General features: G+C 38.6%; 2 protein-coding genes across 11 annotated transcripts in view; one reads left to right on the forward strand and one right to left on the reverse strand.

The window, feature by feature from the left end:
- Positions 1-442: 442 nt before the first annotated feature.
- Positions 443-6,835, reverse strand: LOC117235852 (arginine/serine-rich protein PNISR-like). Of its 2 annotated transcripts, XM_033498279.1 has the most exons (11): positions 6,347-6,835; positions 6,052-6,240; positions 5,492-5,748; positions 4,995-5,166; positions 4,561-4,742; positions 4,223-4,453; positions 4,046-4,148; positions 3,003-3,074; positions 2,638-2,732; positions 2,400-2,556; positions 443-2,325 (listed from the first exon to the last, which is right to left on the reverse strand). In XM_033498279.1, the coding sequence occupies exons 1-11, from the start codon at positions 6,432-6,434 to the stop codon at positions 1,544-1,546; spliced, it is 2,328 nt and encodes a 775-aa protein (XP_033354170.1). In that variant the 5' UTR covers positions 6,435-6,835; the 3' UTR covers positions 443-1,543. The 2 variants fall into 2 exon arrangements, with proteins under 2 accessions (XP_033354170.1, XP_033354171.1); XM_033498280.1 differs by lacking the exon at positions 3,003-3,074 and having other exon boundaries at positions 1,544-2,325.
- A 3,549-nt stretch (positions 6,836-10,384) lies between these two features.
- LOC117235853 (pleckstrin homology domain-containing family G member 5-like) overlaps positions 10,385-17,499 on the forward strand; it is an 82,979-nt gene continuing 75,864 nt past the window's right edge. For 2 of the 9 annotated variants that reach the window (XM_033498283.1, XM_033498285.1), the window contains exons 1-4: positions 13,414-14,082; positions 14,276-14,670; positions 16,631-16,721; positions 16,970-17,057. In XM_033498283.1, the coding sequence (XP_033354174.1) occupies positions 13,962-14,082; positions 14,276-14,670; positions 16,631-16,721; positions 16,970-17,057 (695 nt within the window). In that variant the 5' untranslated portion in view covers positions 13,414-13,961. Of the gene's footprint in view, positions 11,314-13,412; positions 14,083-14,275; positions 14,671-16,630; positions 16,722-16,969; positions 17,058-17,499 lie in introns of those variants that run through there. The other 7 variants (XM_033498286.1, XM_033498289.1, XM_033498282.1 and 4 more) reach the window with 6 other exon arrangements.

Here is a 17,499-nt window from a genome sequence, read left to right on the forward strand (position 1 = left end):
AACTCGACTATCCTTGGGCTTAAGCGGATGAGAAAAATGAGAAAAAAGAAAAAGATAAAAGAGAAGCCCTCGCCCTCGTCCTCTGGCTAAGAAAACGTGTTGCATCCTGTTCTGCAGATGTTCTTTTATATATCCGAATGTATCAAAGTGAACACGATAATCATGCCAAACCAAACTTTGACTCTCCTCAATCACTCCATCTAATTTATCTCCGATATATTCTATAGAACCTAATTACTTATTAACACTAAACTACTAAATGCTAAGCTCTACGAAATGAAATTTTAAAACTGTATCAAATGTTTATATGAAATAAATTATAATAATGCAATAGAACGGACGTTCTATCTTCTCTCATCTACACTACAGTGGAAGAAAGACCAAAAGTAATAAAGAGACCTGAAACTTTGATTGTAGGTGAAAATATTTTACTCCATCATGCTTTAGGTATACTTCATCATTTTCTTTCTTTTCTTTCCTTTTTATTTATTTCAATTAAAAATGACTTGTTACACTTATCATAGCAATATGTATGTAAGGCCCATACTTACAATACACTAAAACGTAATGTATGTCGAATGTGTGTTAATACATGTAATCGATCCAACAGACAAATCTGCGTATATCTGCGATACGTATTAATAACGCGCCACGTTCATTCGAGTTTTAACAGTTCATTCTATCACTGACATATGTCTTGGCGAATATCACTCAATACATAAAAGACAGACTCTCGAATTTCCAAGAGAACAACAAAAAAACAAAGAATCGTAGATTTCTAAATGTACCGATTCTCAAATGTAGCGACTAAAATTCATTTGTACCTGATTAGTTTCATTTTACTGGTGTTAGCAATATGACGCAATTAAGCTTGTATGAGAGAAGTAATAGTGATTCATTATTTATTTGTGAAACATACTCAACGTCCGATATAGTTGAGACGAAAGTTCGTGCTATTCTATGCGATTGATTCGAAATGCAGGCTAATATTTGTTTGTATAAAATGGATACATCGTTACAAAATAATAGTATCGGAATTGTGAACGAAACAAGTTCGCTGGCGTAGGTACATGTGTCTGATTATATTCCGTGGAAATAAGTTCTTTAGAAATATATTCTATGAAAAAAATAAAGATTAATTCGTTTTTATGCAGAAGTAACGCTACAGTTAGAAGACTGATAGATCGAAACAATTACAAACTGTTCGGATACTACTATACTCATATGCACTATACAGTTAGAGATAATATGTTATTCGAATGAACCTAATAAAATTGGGAAGAAGTGACCTAATCGATATCCGACATCACTAGTAGCGCGCGCATGTAGGAAATTTCAAATGGACAATCACAATGAAAATCTTTACTTTCGATAATATTTGTGTTATCTATGGACCACGAAAGGTATGTCTTTCTTTTTCTTTTCATTATTATTATTTCCTTTCTGATTTGTTTCATTCCTCCTTTTAATTCCGTACGAATATCTCAAAAAGTTACTTAATTATGAATATGTATATACAACCTTGGCTAGAAGTTGGTCAGGTTCAATTCCTGTACCGATGAGACGACGACTTCTTACCGTCCCGATGATTCGACTGCCTTGATCTCGATCGTGATTTTCTATGATCCCTAGATCTAGATCGTGTCCTTCTCTTGCTCCTAGAAACGTAAGATTGCGAGCGTTTTCGTTCCTTGGAACGCGTTCGGGATCTGTCTCTAGCCCTGGATCGTGATTTTGATCTCTTCTTATCCCTGGTACGAGATTTACTGCGTCTCGTAGAATAGGACCGACTTCTTCTTCTACCTCTCGAATGAGAACGTGATTTCCTTTTTCCCCTGGAACGTGATCGCGACCATTTCCTGGTGGCCGAGCTGGATCTAGATCTACGACAGCTTCTCGAGCGAGATCTACGCCGTTTACGATTTCTCGATCTCGATCTGTGCTTCTTGCTGGACCTATAATTGCTCGAAGACCTTGAACGATATTCTTTACGAGACTTTATCGATCTAGACCTGGACTTGCGTTTGTGGCCACGCTCGGAAGAACGAGATCGAGACTTTCTGCCTCTCGATTTACTTCTACTTTTTGATTTCCTTTTTCGGTATTCACGATCACGAACTTTGCTCGATCTTTTCTTCTTCAACGAGTTACGACTCGAGTCAGAGCTCGTAGACTCTGAACTGCTAGATTCGGAATCGGCTGACCCCGATGGAGTATTGGTCTTTGCCATATCAGGCGGCACTATTTGTTGCTGTGGACTTTGTCCGCCGCTCGACAAAGTTTCAGACGCTTCTCTTTGATTATTTATCGTTTCTTTTTCATCAACTAAAGTAGTGATGTTACGAAGTTACGCTTAATGATGTAATGACGACTTAGTTTTATTATATTTCGAAACATACCTGAATCTTTGCAGCTTGTATTACCAGTATGATTTTCCTGTTGTTTATTATACTGCTCCTCGTAACGTTGCTCTTCTCTCTCATCCTCCTCCGCCAGACGCGCCTCGATTTCCTCCTCCGTCTTTTTGAACGCTTGTTGCCGCCGTTTCACCGTTTCCTGTAACAATAACGAATAACAGCTTTCATACTTCCTCCCATCTTTAAACTTCCATCTACTGTAATGAACAAAACCACTTACTATAAGCTCGTCGTCGCTATCATTGTTTTGAGCCTGGACGTGTTCGTTCTGCTCCTCCTCAGACTCGCTGTTGCTGTCGCCATAGATGCCCAGACCTATACGAAACAAAAAGTTTATTATCCTTGTTCGTCATATTATTGTGCGTTCTTGTCAAAATAAAGACATACTCTCGACCACTAAATATGCTGCCGCTACGATCGAAAAATGTCCTGAAAGACATCTTCGTTTCACGAGAACTTATAAGCGAGCATGGCTACAGAGAGAGTGGTACAATGCACGAACGCATTTTTTATAAATGACTTCGTGTACACGACCGGTTCCTAGGATGACCGTGCGTTGAAGATTGTAAAGGCGTAGCGACTTACCAAGCTTACGAGTGATCTGAGCAAGAGGGGCCATGTTGTTGAGGGATGCGACGGGGGTCTCTCCTGCAGGGACTTACAATACACACGCATTTAGTACCAATGGCTAAGTGCTATCATCAGGATACCCCCCAAAATTAAATGGTACTGATCACCGATATCACAAGGAGAGTCGATCCTGCCTTCAATCCTCATATACCTTAAGAAATCTTTAATAGCAATCCGTTTAGATATAAGAAACTGAAACTGCTTCATTAGAATGAACATTAGTAGAGGAATATATCAACAATCAGTTTACGTGCAGAGCCATAAGGTAGAGCAAGATGTCAATAAAAAGAGATACGGATAAAGCCGTATAAAAAATATTACACTATATATTGATAGCTAAGATATAAAAAGCAAATAAAAGATAAATAGATCCCCAAAAAACAGGAAAGTAAAATTAATTATATGTAACTCTTTTATATTCTTAGTAATAAACGCGTCTTCGAACGAGATCTAATTGATCAAAAAGTAGAATGAAAATTTGTTAAAATAATATTTGCCCTTTATACGCGTTTCTTTTTCGCATATAGTAATTATATACCGAATCAAATCATATAATTTCTCACCACTTCTCTTTTTTCTCGAACAATTTATTCTTTAAATTTAATACAGTCTTTTCAATAAATAATAAAAAACGATTCGATAATAAACAATTATCGAACTAATTCTATCGAAATCGAGAATTCAGTTAATAAAAATTGGGTAACGTAGTATTTTATAATGCTATTTAAAGAAAAAAGAATAGAAGTATCACTCATGGTACGTGTATACAAAATCCTGGAAAAAATAAAGTAGGATATCCTGAAATCATCGAATAATTAACTCTATGAATTGAACAATTTCTGTTTAATGTTTAAAAGCTTATATTACACAAATGGGCAAATAAAATTCACCGCAACACTGCACGAGACTCATATGAATCAGATTCTGTGCACTGGTGAGCAAAAGTATGAAATACGAGTATATCAATTTGTTAGTTGTATCGTGTGTATCTGGGGTACCTTTGGCACGTGTGCGGCTCCAAACCTCTCTGCATATAGAACCGATTTCTTCGTTCGTTACCTCCAGAAGAATTTCCGTCAGCGATCTCCGTACCTTTAACATCTATACCGAACGAAATATATAATATATCGAACTAAACTGCAATTATCAGTGAATTTGATCGAGACAATATTCACCACATCCTGTAGTATCTCCTCTCTCGTTCGTTTCGGAGTGGTTATAGTCGCGCTAGACGTGGTTGGGCTTCTATCTGTATGCGTATGCGCATCTGGAGAGTCTGCATCTCGAAATCGTGATTTCCGTGGGCGAAGAAGTATGTCTGGGGTACGTTCGAAATTCTTTTCAGTCACCTGTTGATTACGTACCCCCTCGTCTTCTTGTTCCGTTTCCTTTTCGGAATCAGAATCCTATATTTCAAATGAGCAACGAGAAATTACAAAATAATAAATATTTCTTGAGAATATTCAGTTTTATTTGCGAGGCACGTAATTAATGCATTTATTGGGACACGTACAAATTTACTTTTAGAAGGATTCAGTACAGCCCTAGCTTCGTCCTCGGCTTGCTTTCGGGCTTCTAATTCTTGTTTCCTTAGTATCTCTTGCCTTTCTCTCTCAACAGCTTTCTGTTTCTCTTTTTCCATTTTTTCTAAACCTTCCCTAATCCATGCTGGCAATTGTCTACGTTTTGCCGCGTCTATAGTAAAAATATCTCCATCGTTTTACCACGGTACCGCACACAATGTTATCACAAGTGTTATTTCATGACAACACATGAAAATTTATTAACACAACTAATTAGCTAAGGTATTGTGATCACGTTAATACTGCACTTTGTTGCGTATCTTTGTAATTAATGACAATTATAATATTATTATATTAAAATATCCTTCAAATTATTAATATCTTTTACCATACACATTCCAACAACTACATTTTTTAAACTTGCCTATGGTTGTTGTTGTATCCTCCTCAGGTGTTTTTTCCCTATCTTCACGACACCTTACTGTATCCATGGGCCTCATATGTGATCCTCTATTTGCATGTCTGACACCTTTCATGAAAGGAGGTGGCTGAGGAGGTATCGTAGTAGGTGGCTCTCCAGACCAATAACTATTTACCTAAATATAAAGCACTTATTATCTGTAACTTCAGATCTAGTCTATTTTCCACTACAGAATATGTATCATTGATAATTAAATAAACTTCCTTATCACACAATACTTGAAATCATATCAGTTGGGAAAAGTAAACAGATGTCAAACTGAGAACATAATTCAAACTACAATATATCAAGTGGTATTTTCTCTTTTCAACTTTACAATACAAGTGTTTAAAAAAGTAATAATACAATTTCATACATAGTTCTGTATTGCTAGGCTTAAATAAGGAGGGGAGTGTGGGAATCTTTGGAGTCCTATATTATATTAGAAGTACAATTTTAACCTGACTATAAGGTTGTGTTGGAGGTACTGAATTATAAGAATACAACGATGGTGTTGCTGGTGGTGGCACACTAAATTCTGATGTTGTAGATATAGTTGGAGCAGGTGGAATAACAGGCACTGTTGGAATTCCCATAGGTTTTCCATCAGACCCTATAGAAACACCAGGGGGAGGTACACCAGTCCATTCCCAAGTACCTGCACCAGAACCTGAGGTATTCCAATGGCCCCATTGAGTCCACTGATTCCAAGCTTCAGCTGACATGAAACAATTATATAAACAATATATATTATAAAGAAACATTGCAAATAACTTAGGATATCATTTAACAAATGTAGTGGTTGTAAATAAACTATGGGACCAAAATTATTTGTACAAAATAGTTTTTATAGTAAATTAACATCTTTTATAGCAATAGTTTTTCTAATAAGAATTAAACTATTTTAAGATACAGTCAATTATGAACTGGTAATCATTTTTAATGCATTAGATACAATTGTACTATATATGAAAACCTAAAATTGGATAAAAAAGTCTATTAGTCCAATTCTTATTATTACCCGATCCACTAATTGTTGGTGCAGGTGGTGCTGGCGGTACATCATCTTCTTTCGTATCCATATCCATTGGAGCTTCTCCGCTACCATCAGTACCAGGGCATATAGGATTAATAGTAGGCGGAGGTGGTGCTGGTGGCACTACAGTCTCTTTCATTTTGATCCATTGCTGAGCTAATGCTGCCCAATCAACTGAATGGCGATGAAGAGTTTTGCATGACAATTAAATGATGTAGAATCATGGCAAGAAATGAATCATATATATACTGGATACTGAAATACTTCTTATGCCATTTACCTTGATCGTTACTCATATTTTGGTAAGCGGAAGGATTTAATGCCCATTGGGTTGGGTAATCCTTTCCCTCAAACATATCTCCACTCATTTCTTTTATCTACTAATGCCCCCCGGAGGAAAACAACAACTACGAATCAACGCACTTTAACCTTGTAAGTGTATAGCGCAAGCATTGGTTAGCAATAAGAAATTAAAAGACTACTGAGTACAATAAATTGGCTACATGATAGGAAAACGTTGAATTCCGTTACTTTTTATCACTTTCACTGCACCGATCAATGTTTTAATACACTTCGAGGCGCCCTATTGCAATATATGTTACTATATCTAATATACACGACGATTACATACACGATTCGCGAAAGTTTATCGCGCTCGAAGCAGCGATCTGAAACATAGGTTAGCCTAACCAATTCGGGTTAAACTAATACAATTTTACATTTTCTACGTACTTTTTTTCACCTAATGTCTTAGAAAACTTCCAAACTACACTACCGGAAAGTATTACATCTCCACTAACGGTGGCCGCGAGGTGTCACAACTTACCTAAAGGTTAGTTTCCATTAACGAAAGCGAATGTGGCGCCACCAGTAAAATTATCGCCACATGAAAACAGGAGCAACAGAATATACTAGTACGTGAACGATCATCGCTGTTCCGTGAAATCTTCCAACTCATATATCAATAATTCAGGTAATTATAATTTTTTACAATTTATATAACATTATTTCATCGTACAAGTCATTTAGGGACTTATAACCTACCATATCCGTATTTGACGATCAAACGCAATAGCTTCACATATAAGAACATGAAAGTTGTTCAAATGTTATTGCGCTCTTTGCACTTTGCGCCAAAACCTTCCGCCATTGTATTTTCTTATCTTCCGACAATTCAAACATTATCCCACGGAATTTGAAGAGATTTTACAATATCCAGTGTTGAAATACTGATTATGTTTTTAGTAGAATGTGAAGACATGCTATAATTCGATACGTTCATCTCACATTGAAGAGCAAAACAAGAAAGAAATAACAATCGTTCTATTTCCAGACTTCACAAAAAAGACAAATAAGCAAGTTTTATTGCTTTTGTTATTGATAGTTAAATTATCTTTTATGGTACGTATAGAGAAATATCTGTTGTAAATTTTGTCCGCCTTTTGTTCTAAGTTTCGTTAATTGTGTTTCTCCAATCTTCCTATAAATATATCGCTTAATTATTCAAACGAACGTGACGAATTAAAATGGCGAAAGTCTAATTTGGGGTTCAATTGTGTTGCAGAGGGTCGCGGGGTGAATTAACGGATTCAGTTAGTGGGGATGAATGTACCACCCTGTGTCAGGTGTTGTGCCACGCGGCCGGCTAGTCTCCTCAACAACACTGTAGCTTCACGGGCATTCAGGACAATTTAGCTTTCGTGTACGCATCGAGAGTCGTAGTAAAAGCAGAACCATTAGTATAATCGTTTCTTCTTGCTTTATAATTACTTAATGAAAACTATTCTATTTTAGTTACTTAAATAAACTACAGAAGAAAAAAGCAGTGTAATTTTTTTATGAGATATTTATGTTATTACTAAACCACTAATCAAACGAAATGTAGTACGTTGTTAATTGTTATTTATTTTTACTACGCGATACATACAAAAAATTACATCAAATATTCTGTTATTCAGATTTCAATGATATTGAATTTCCTGAGTTTCTTTCATCATTCGAACCGAAACCGAATCAAGTGCTTCGTCGATTGGTGCACACCGGAGGAATCGCAGTTTCCAGGAGACTGGACTCTAACGATCATTGTTCTGTAAGTACTCTGCCTATACATATTGCTTACTACAATTACGTCCTTAATTAGAAAACATTCCCGACGCGTGCCAATTAATATTTTTCCACGCAATGGCATCCAGTCTGAATATCACGATTTGAATTTAACTCTATTCCGTGAAATGCAACGGATTTCTAAAGCAAGTTGTTGATTTAATAAAGATGCCGGTTGAATTGCGCCGGTTTCACATTCATGCGCTGCCATTCAGACAACTGGGCACAATGCCGCTAATTCGTGCCCTTCTCTCTTTTAATGCGTCCTCGTGCTTAAAAGTAGCGTAGAAAAATTTTCTTATCGACACCAAATCGAGCGTGCTAGATCCAAAACTGGAATTCATAGATCTCCAAACACAATCAGCCAACGTTGAAGATAGCTTTTCATATTTAATCTACGGAAGTCACGGCACACTCGAAGCATCACAAAAGAGCTTATCTATGAAAAAGATAGAGCACAACGGAATCGGTGTTGCAAAATCAGCTTGGATAGCAAGTAGAATAAATTTAGGTTAAACGTTTTATCGATTCCCGCGGACTCTCTGAAGGAACGGTGTGTTTCATTCAGTTGAATTCATCGTTGGACACCTGAACAAATCCTTAACCGGCTAAGGATGTCAAGGAAACGATGAAACTCGCCTACTAGGCAGTATGCATAATTCACTCGCCCGATTTGGCATCGTGAAGAAATACCATACGCACCGGAAATCATCGAAGAGAGATACACGTACACACCGACGAATGAGTCGTACGTACATGAAGCCCTGAAGAAGGACGTTCGCAAATTCGACAGCCTTAGAGTACACGTTATCGATCTGGTTACTTTCATGACCTAGGAATAGACAACTCGTATCGACATTTTCGCACGTGTGCCAAAGGATGCGTTTTAAAGTTCGCAGAACCAGCTGGATTCCTCGCACGGGTTATGTCGTGAACTTTATTACGCCTCATAATGATGTATGCATATATCTATCACGTAGGTGGTTTGCGACTTTCTCGATACTCGTAAAAGTCTGATATTGATCATTATGACACGAATGTGCCAACACGAACTCGATAAAGCTTCAGTCGTGAACGAGAATTGACATTGATTATTATTTTCATCTCCGGAAGAAAATGTAATTTTAAGAGGCAGAGATCCTGAATTCGTACGTTATTGTCGTTTAAACAGAACGATAAAATAAATCATGATAGAACGTCTTGAAATGACAGTTGAGTGGCAATTAGCATGTTTTATGCAACACGTTGCATCCATGAAATATCAATCTCTACGTTTCGTGTGGTCGTAAAGCGTCGCTAGTAAAAGGCTACCTCGTTACATTCGACAGAAGTCATTTCACGGCTCTCGAATATCGAACACGCCAGCGGGTTTCGCTCCCTTCGTCAATAAAACGGCAACATGTGCTTTACGTTCGTTTTATAGCCAGGCTAGTTTCAGAGCTCTTATAACGTATTTCAGACATCAGCGAACATTTCCCGCAATCATTTCTCGCGGACATTAACGCGATTCTGTGTCCCATCATGCTGCGATACGTCGGATATAGTGCACAAACCTTCCGAATCGATTTCGTCGTGAAACTAAGCCGCCTAGGAAAACCTCACTCCATTTTTGCTAATTCATTCTCTTTACATAGATTTTTTTATCTCTGATGATAATAGATATTCAGTTCTAAATGTCAGCGCTATAAGAGTCGTTAGAAAGGAGAATACTTCAGAACGGTAGAATAATAAACAAGCCGGCATTGTTATGTACTTATTTTTTTTTTAATTTTGGTTGTCCGCTTCTGATTTAGTTCGATAAGAAACTAAAGATATAAAGGTCAAAGAGTGATCAATTTCTATGTTCACAACAAGCAATCAATTTGTCTTAAATTAATTCCACCGATACGTATAATCTTCGTTAAATTAATTTTGCAGGAAGTGAATGCTTAATTTTAACCAAATAATTAATGAAACTCTATGAAATTGACCAGTTTGGCGCAATCTCAAAAGCACCAAGCATCATATCACACGCACCAAGGTAAGAAATCAATCAAAGTTGGAAGCAAAATTTTAAAACAGCTGAGCACCACTGATACGCCACATTTTTCCTTCGACGGTTTCTTTCACGATCGCCGTTCTATCGTCTCTCTCTTTCCAACCACCGTGTCTCCCCCACCAACTCAGGTGAGCAAAACGCTTACCTCGTCTCACCTGTTTTCTTAATTTCTTGACTACGCGCGTTTGCGATTTTCGCGCTCGCTTTACATCGAGACAGCGCGAGATCGATAGAAGTCACCGGTCTACCTGCCGCGAAATACGCGGCGGATAAACCGCGTTATCGATCTTCCACGTTCTTGATACATCGGACAACTCGTTCGAATCGTTCGTCGCGGAATACGAACTTGGATCAGCAGTTTCTTCTTATCGTGAGTTTCGTGCATCGAATCGGTTTTATCACGGCGATAACGTTTGGTGAAAATGTGCCGCGATCGATAAGCATGCGGATTCCGACGACTACGGTGCCGGACCACCTGTTTTCTAATTCTTTTGTTTACTATAGAACGCAGATTCGTCGAGGCGAATCGAATTAATCGGTTCGAACGCACTGCGTTGCGTCGTTTCAAACGCTTTAAACTGTGATTCGTGTGGAACGGAGACCGAGAACGGATTAACGAATCGTCGAATAGTTTGGAAATTAAGCATAGATCTAGTGGGAACGTATTAATCGTGTTAGATCTTCGAGATCAACGAACTGTCACGCGATCTTCTCGTGTGTGTGCATGCCCACGTGATTTGTTTTTCTTTTTCTTTTCGATTTGTATCGTTTCACAACCGGAAAATGTTAATCTGCGAAAATTGTAGAGAATGCGGTGAAACCTCGAATTCTGTGTGATTTACAATCACCGGTCACCGTCACGATCGCGGTTGCGATCGCGGACGCAACTCGCGCGATTATCGTGCTATGAAATCTGTGTAAACCAGTTCCTTCGCTTGTAATTTCGTTTGTTATTCGCAAACGTATTCACTTTCGGGCCGTATCCAGTTTCATTTGGTCGAGAGGTGCCTTGGGTTGCTCTGCCATATTGGGACCAACTGATCATCCATTGTCCTAAGATGAAACACACTCCGACTATTGTATAGACTTCCTTTTATAGCCACGTGGTATCGTATCTATTCAAAATCTATTATTTTCACGCCAATGAATTTCCTTATTAGATTCGTGCATTGTGACGATACGATCGTAAAAAAAAAAAAAAAATGTAAAAATCGTGGAAACTAGATTCTTCGAAGATATTAGAACCTGTGGCTAATTGTCACACGTGCAACGTTCATGGACGGAACTTTAAAGAATCCAATTTTGACATAACGCGGTATAATCGTTGGAAATGCTAAGCGCATATCGATAATAGTTTTTAAGTTTGCTTCAGCTAGTTTTAATCTACTGAACTTCGCGCTACCTTGAACAATCTTATCAGCGCATTCACGAACGTGGCAACGCGTTACGTGGTGCATCGATTTAACTGGTGCAAAATTTTCAACCGAGTATCGGCAACGCTCCGCGCTGATACCAGCGAGTTTCGTGAATTTCCCCCTACTCAGCTTTAGCTATCTATTTTTAACCGACTCGCCCGTTATCGCTTTAATATCAATAAATTATAATTCCACTATAAAACATAGTATCTTATTGCACAAAACGATTACTTCGTCGTTTACGCGTTCGTCTCTTTCTTGGAAATTATTATAGACGGTGGTGGAACACACAAATGAAAAATTGTAATACTTCTTTCAAGTCGTACGTTTCCACGTTCCGGCCTTAATCATTGTTAATTGTTGTACTTTTACGGCGCTATCGAGGCGCACCGCTCGTGACGTTTCTCGTAAGTCGACGATAATATCACGATAGTCTGTTACCTTTACGATAGCGTTAATTGCCGATGACGAAACGTGATCATGTATGTGTTCGCCCGAACTATGTTTACCGATAAAAACCCGTGAAACATTCGTTGTACGGACAATAATTCGTCTAGAAAATTTTACATTCGTTTCTGTTGGACCGATTCGAGCCGTGGTTCGATTAATTCACGCAATTTATTTATTAATTCGACGCGGGAACTAACGCATACGCACACACACACACACTCTCTCTCTCTCTCTCTCTCTCTCTCTCTCTCTTGTGGTAATTCGATGGAAGTTGTTAGTTGAAAAGTTGCAAATTTTTCTAGCTTTTTTGAAAATAGAAACAATCAAGCGCGATAACTTCGATACGATTAGTTCGCATCGCAATGATAAGGAAGAAACGCGATAAGAAAAAATACTGATACAGTGCACTTCTGACTGCAACGATTGCGACCATGTGATTTCTTCAGAAGGTTGGGGAATTCTTTGAAATCAATATTGCGGATAAGAAAAAGATGGAATGTGTGGAACTGATAAGGACAAGTATATACAAATGAGGAAAAGATAATGAGAGGTAGGCTATATTTCGTTGATCAGTCGCGGATTTATCGGTAGAGAAAGAGGGTCACGAGTAATGACGTGATAGTTAATGCGACACGATTTGGTAGTGGTATTTATTAATCTCAATAAAATTCTGGCTAACTCGAGCGCAAAATCAACGGCGATCGCGAGATTAATAATTGAGCTATTGGTACAATTGATAACGATATGCCGCCAGCAGCGGTTAATTAATTATAGCCTCTAATGGAACTACTTGAAAGCAAATACATAATGCGTAATAGGATCGCAGGCCACAGTATCAACATCTACAATGGATTACCTCTGACATCAATATATTCTTAATTAATCATTACCTCGCAGTTTTTTTTTAACATTCTGCCAATAGGATTTAATTCTACACTGAAACTACCAAACATGATTGTAATATAAACACATGTGCTCGTATTCGTAAAAGAATTAAAATAATAATCTAAAATTTTCCATAAGTGATATAAATCGAACTTTGCTTCTTTTTTCATTTAAGAATTTTTTTTTCTAAACTCGACGTCTGTTTCTAGAATGAAAATCGAAATTGTATTACACGTAGCCATTATAAAGAACATTAACATTCGATTTGTTAACCGAAATATATTTTCTCAGAAGAAAAACAATTATCTAGATGCTTTTGAACGATAGCGTAGAATCTCTTTTTAGGTCTTTAATTATCGGTAATTCCAGCGTTCAGTTTCTACTATTTCTGCTACTTGTTCACGATTCAAGGGCAAAGAATCTCGAGAAATAGAGACCGACAACCAATGGTTGGAAAGGAACAGTTAACCTGAGAACCATTTACCACGGAAGTTTGCACGTTGTTTGGCCACGATTTGTTCGATCAACGTTACTACCGGAACAATAAACGTCGTTCGCAATGGAACGATCTCTCGCTCGGTTCTGTAACAATTGCGCGATCCACGCGCGGCTATAATGCGATTCTATTGATCCGATTCACGGTCTGACGCGGCTCTGACCGGCCGCGTGGCAGAGAAATTTGCAATAATCGGGAATCGACGAAAGCCGCTTAATTGTTCGCTCGAACGCTTGTTCGTTCTACGAGCTCGGTGTTTTATTGACGGTTCATCCGCAGTGCTTCGCGTGATTGGAGTTACACGTGAATCGGACGTTTATCTCCGTCGGGCCGACCTCGATGAAGCGCGGCCAATTTCACCTGGCCGCTGAATCCTTTTGGAAGAACGAAACGCGGCCAATTCGTCCAGCTGAGACGCGGAACAATTTTTTAATAGGACTTTGCGGCTGAAAAGGGAAGAACTCTGTTCGGTTGTACGTGTGTATGTGTGTATATCGAGTTTGGCACGATGACAACACTGAAGAAGGACGAGAAGCGGGCTTCGAAGAAGTCGAAGAACGTCAACCAGAAAATCTCGAGTTGCAAGAAGCAGGTACCCCCGAAGAACAGAGAATCGAAGGTGCAAGCAGGTACTGCGGTCTTAGACGAATTTCGCCTTCGAAGTTTTACTCCTCGATATTACGCTCTATTATCTACCTACCGAGAAATCCTTTTAAAAACTTTTTAAATCTCCAAAGTTCCCGATATTCTCTATCTTTCTCTAATATCTTATTAACCTGTGCTTGCCTGAAAGTAATTTAAAAAAATAACTCGTCGTTTCAGAGGAACCAAGAGAGGATCTATCGATCCTCGGTGGCAACGACGATGCGCAGGGGGATGAGAAGGCGGCAAGGGCGAGCGGGAGATTCGAACGGAAGTCGTTTCGTCGGAAAATCGGGTCACTGATAAGAGGCAGCGCCGCGGAGTTACCGGCTGTGATAAATCGCAGTCTGCAACCGATTAAGCGTAGTTTGAGCTTCAGTAAAGACTTGAACCGTGTGCAAGAACCCTCGAAACCTCATAGGCCGAGCAGCGTACATTGGTATAACAGTTTGGTGTCTTTGGCCGAGGATAAATGTCTGGACGAACAGAATGACAGCCCTCCGAGCAACAGCGAGGAACTATTTTCCCCGAAGGTTCAAGTTACCAGGACGCAGAGTCTCATCGATACCACTTCCGTAAGAGTCGCTATTGGTATAGATCGAGTTATCCATTGGGATCTATCGAGTTTAGCTAACCGCTAACGTCTGTCGCGCAGCTAAATTGATCGAGTTTGCAGTTGAATTAATTTGTTTTTCTTGAGGATGATAGATTAAGGGGCGTCGCTGGATAGGATTTGCGAGGGCAAGGTGTTTGTTGATGGCGATTTAGAACGGCAGATTTATTTCGTTTCATCGATCGGACAGATTCTTCAATTTAACCAACGTCGGCTTAGTTAGTTCACCCCCTCCCCGCCCCGCAATTAAGATCTAATGAGTGCTTCCATCGAATTTCATTGGGATTTTAAGCGGATTTGAAATGGAAATCGAGTCGTTGGGGAAGATGTAGCCGTGGATGATGGGTTTGCATTCGTATTTAACGTAGAATCCAATGGGAATTTTGTGGTAAAACGTGATGAACGAAATTGTTAGCCACGTCGCTAATTTTTAAGTTTTACCCGCGCAATCGAGTTCGATTGAAGAAACAAGAATAGGTACACAATGGAATTAATTACGGCTCGCTGGGCGAGCTACGAAAATTCTCGTCGTTGACTGATATATATATATTTATTTTATTTCTATCTCGAATGGATATTCGCTCGATTGTGATCTGCAAACTAAATTGTTTGGCACAATGGAAATTCGACAAGGCACTCGAGCTCAAGCGCTACTTTCCGTCGAATTAAATTAATATGAACATTGATTTTGAGCACTTTCGATAATTAGTAGACTGTGAATGTTTATGCAAATTCGTATCTTTATAAATAGAAGGTATTTACCTCAGTCTCTAAATATTATAAAGATTACTTTACTTTGGGTAATTTATATATCTTTATACATGATACCTGTGTTTGAATTTCCAAAAAATACATAAATATCCTCAGTCTAGTAATTAATAAATATCAGGTGGCAGAATCTAGCGACCTCTTAGACACGTTTTCAATCGTTTGAACTCCTCGAAATATCTCTACTTCACTTAGTGTCATATCGAAGTACTATCCGTTCTGACGCGAACAACTCTATTTAATAGAACAATAATAATATTTTCTCGTCGCTTCGATAGGGTGTGCCCACGTCGTATCGATAAGACTTGACTTACTGGCGAGCGAGGTTAAATTAATGTCCAATGAAATATAAAGCTATCTGTCTTGGCTACAGCAAAAATTACTTTCTGTTAAAACAATAACTCATTCTTTTCTCTGACAATAATGTCGTAACCTTTCTTCCAAATGTAGAAGCAAATACATAAACATTCGAAGAAAAAATATTACTCTAAAGTATCTAGCAATATTAAAATTCGAATTATATTCAGTTCTCGAAATCATGTTCTATACTATATATTAATTAATAATTCAAATAAAATTTAAATACGAACCAACCTCGAGACTGCTCGGTATTCGCCGTAAAAATTTGATCAATAATTTTGCCTTCGCTTCGTAACCGGGCGCGAGAGTAAATATTTGCTTGATAGATCAATTCAAGATTCTCTATCCTGTTTCTTTCTTTCTCTTCCTTAATACATTTCCCTGTTAAAAGGAGAGCGACGGAATCACTCGGGGTATCAGGGTCTTGATATCTTGATTTGCCGCATGTAATCGGGTTCGGACGTAGGAGGCGCATTAAGCGGATGAAAATATCCGCGTCGCGTCGGTATAATATGGAACTGAAAGAGATATCTTCTTCGGCCACGCTAGAAAAAGATCGTTAGGTCGATGTAAATAAAAGAGGCTTTCGAGTAAATCCCGCTTGGCTCTATTCTTGTACGTAACAAGGATCTTTCGTCTTGTCCCGACCTGCATCCCTTATCGAGATAGCTAGATGAACTTGCCGGAAACGATGTTCTCAGAAACCTCCTCGATTGTACATCTTTCGGAGCTCTCTTAATTTTCATGTGCGTTCGAGCGTCTCGATCCGATGTAAAAGAAATTGCATCTTCCAGCAGACTAGAAGTACAAGAAGACGAGTGAGCGAGGCACTGAGTCGAACAGCCCCTTACGGACGACACAGCGACCATTATGACTCTACAATAGGTAATTTGAATTTTTCTTATTCCATTTGGATTTGTGGAAATTATCAAAGAAGCCGATTACCAATTGGAAATAACATTAAAGACAATAATTGCATCCGTGATAGGATTTGAAATGGATCTTTTTATCTCGCACAATTATTTGGTTAATTTTCCTTTCTAATCAGCTTCGCGAAGAATTAGGTATCGTTTAAATTTTTCTTATTGTGAAACGCAGTCGTGATTGAAAGTTTCCGTATTCTTTCTTTCCAGATTTAAGTAATCCGCCCTGGGAGGCCACTAGTCTCCCTGTTCTCACGCACACCGCCACGGATGAAAGCTACAACGAGCGAATATTCCCGTAAGTAATGCAAGATTTACCATTTTATTGAATCTTGACCGGGTAAAAGAGATGGCGAGAAATAACAAAATTTTTCAACTTCTCCCCCAACGGATATAAGAATGAAAGGAAGAAGAGGTTGCTCTCGAAGAAAGTTGGATCGAGCTAAGTTCTCGAACTGTTAGTCTTTGTTGTTTTTTTAATTGAAGAAACTACTATGATCATATTGGTCCCCAGGCGGAGTGGCCTTCTGTTATCAACAACTAACAGTTAATTAAAGTCGCTTTTCCTAACGTGGCGGCGAGATGCGACCCTTTTCTTTAAAGACAGCTGAGTAAATTGCGCCTCGAAACGGTTTGATGTACGAAGTTGAGATCTCGTAACTCGTGTTTCGACATCAGAGACTCGGCTGTCCCTCACGTGAATCACTTGGAAAATGCAGAAGATTGCTGCCTCGCCTTAA

The sequence above is a fragment of the Bombus vosnesenskii genome, unplaced genomic scaffold (genome assembly GCF_011952255.1).
Source record: "Bombus vosnesenskii isolate JDL3184/JDL3185 unplaced genomic scaffold, Bvos_JDL3184-5_v1.1 scf7180000013328, whole genome shotgun sequence".
Lineage (NCBI taxonomy): Eukaryota > Metazoa > Arthropoda > Insecta > Hymenoptera > Apidae > Bombus > Bombus vosnesenskii.

What these genes read in the sequence shown, in the direction of transcription:
- LOC117235852 (XM_033498279.1), bottom strand. Translation starts at nt 6,434, where the DNA reads ATGAGTGGAGATATGTTTGAGGGAAAGGATTACCCAACCCAATGGGCA. An exon ending in AAATATGAGTAACGATCAAG is followed by an intron (nt 6,241 to 6,346) that starts GTAAATGGCATA and finishes ATCGCCATTCAG; the next exon opens with TTGATTGGGCAGCATTAGCT. An exon ending in ACCAACAATTAGTGGATCGG is followed by an intron (nt 5,749 to 6,051) that starts GTAATAATAAGA and finishes GTTTCATGTCAG; the next exon opens with CTGAAGCTTGGAATCAGTGG.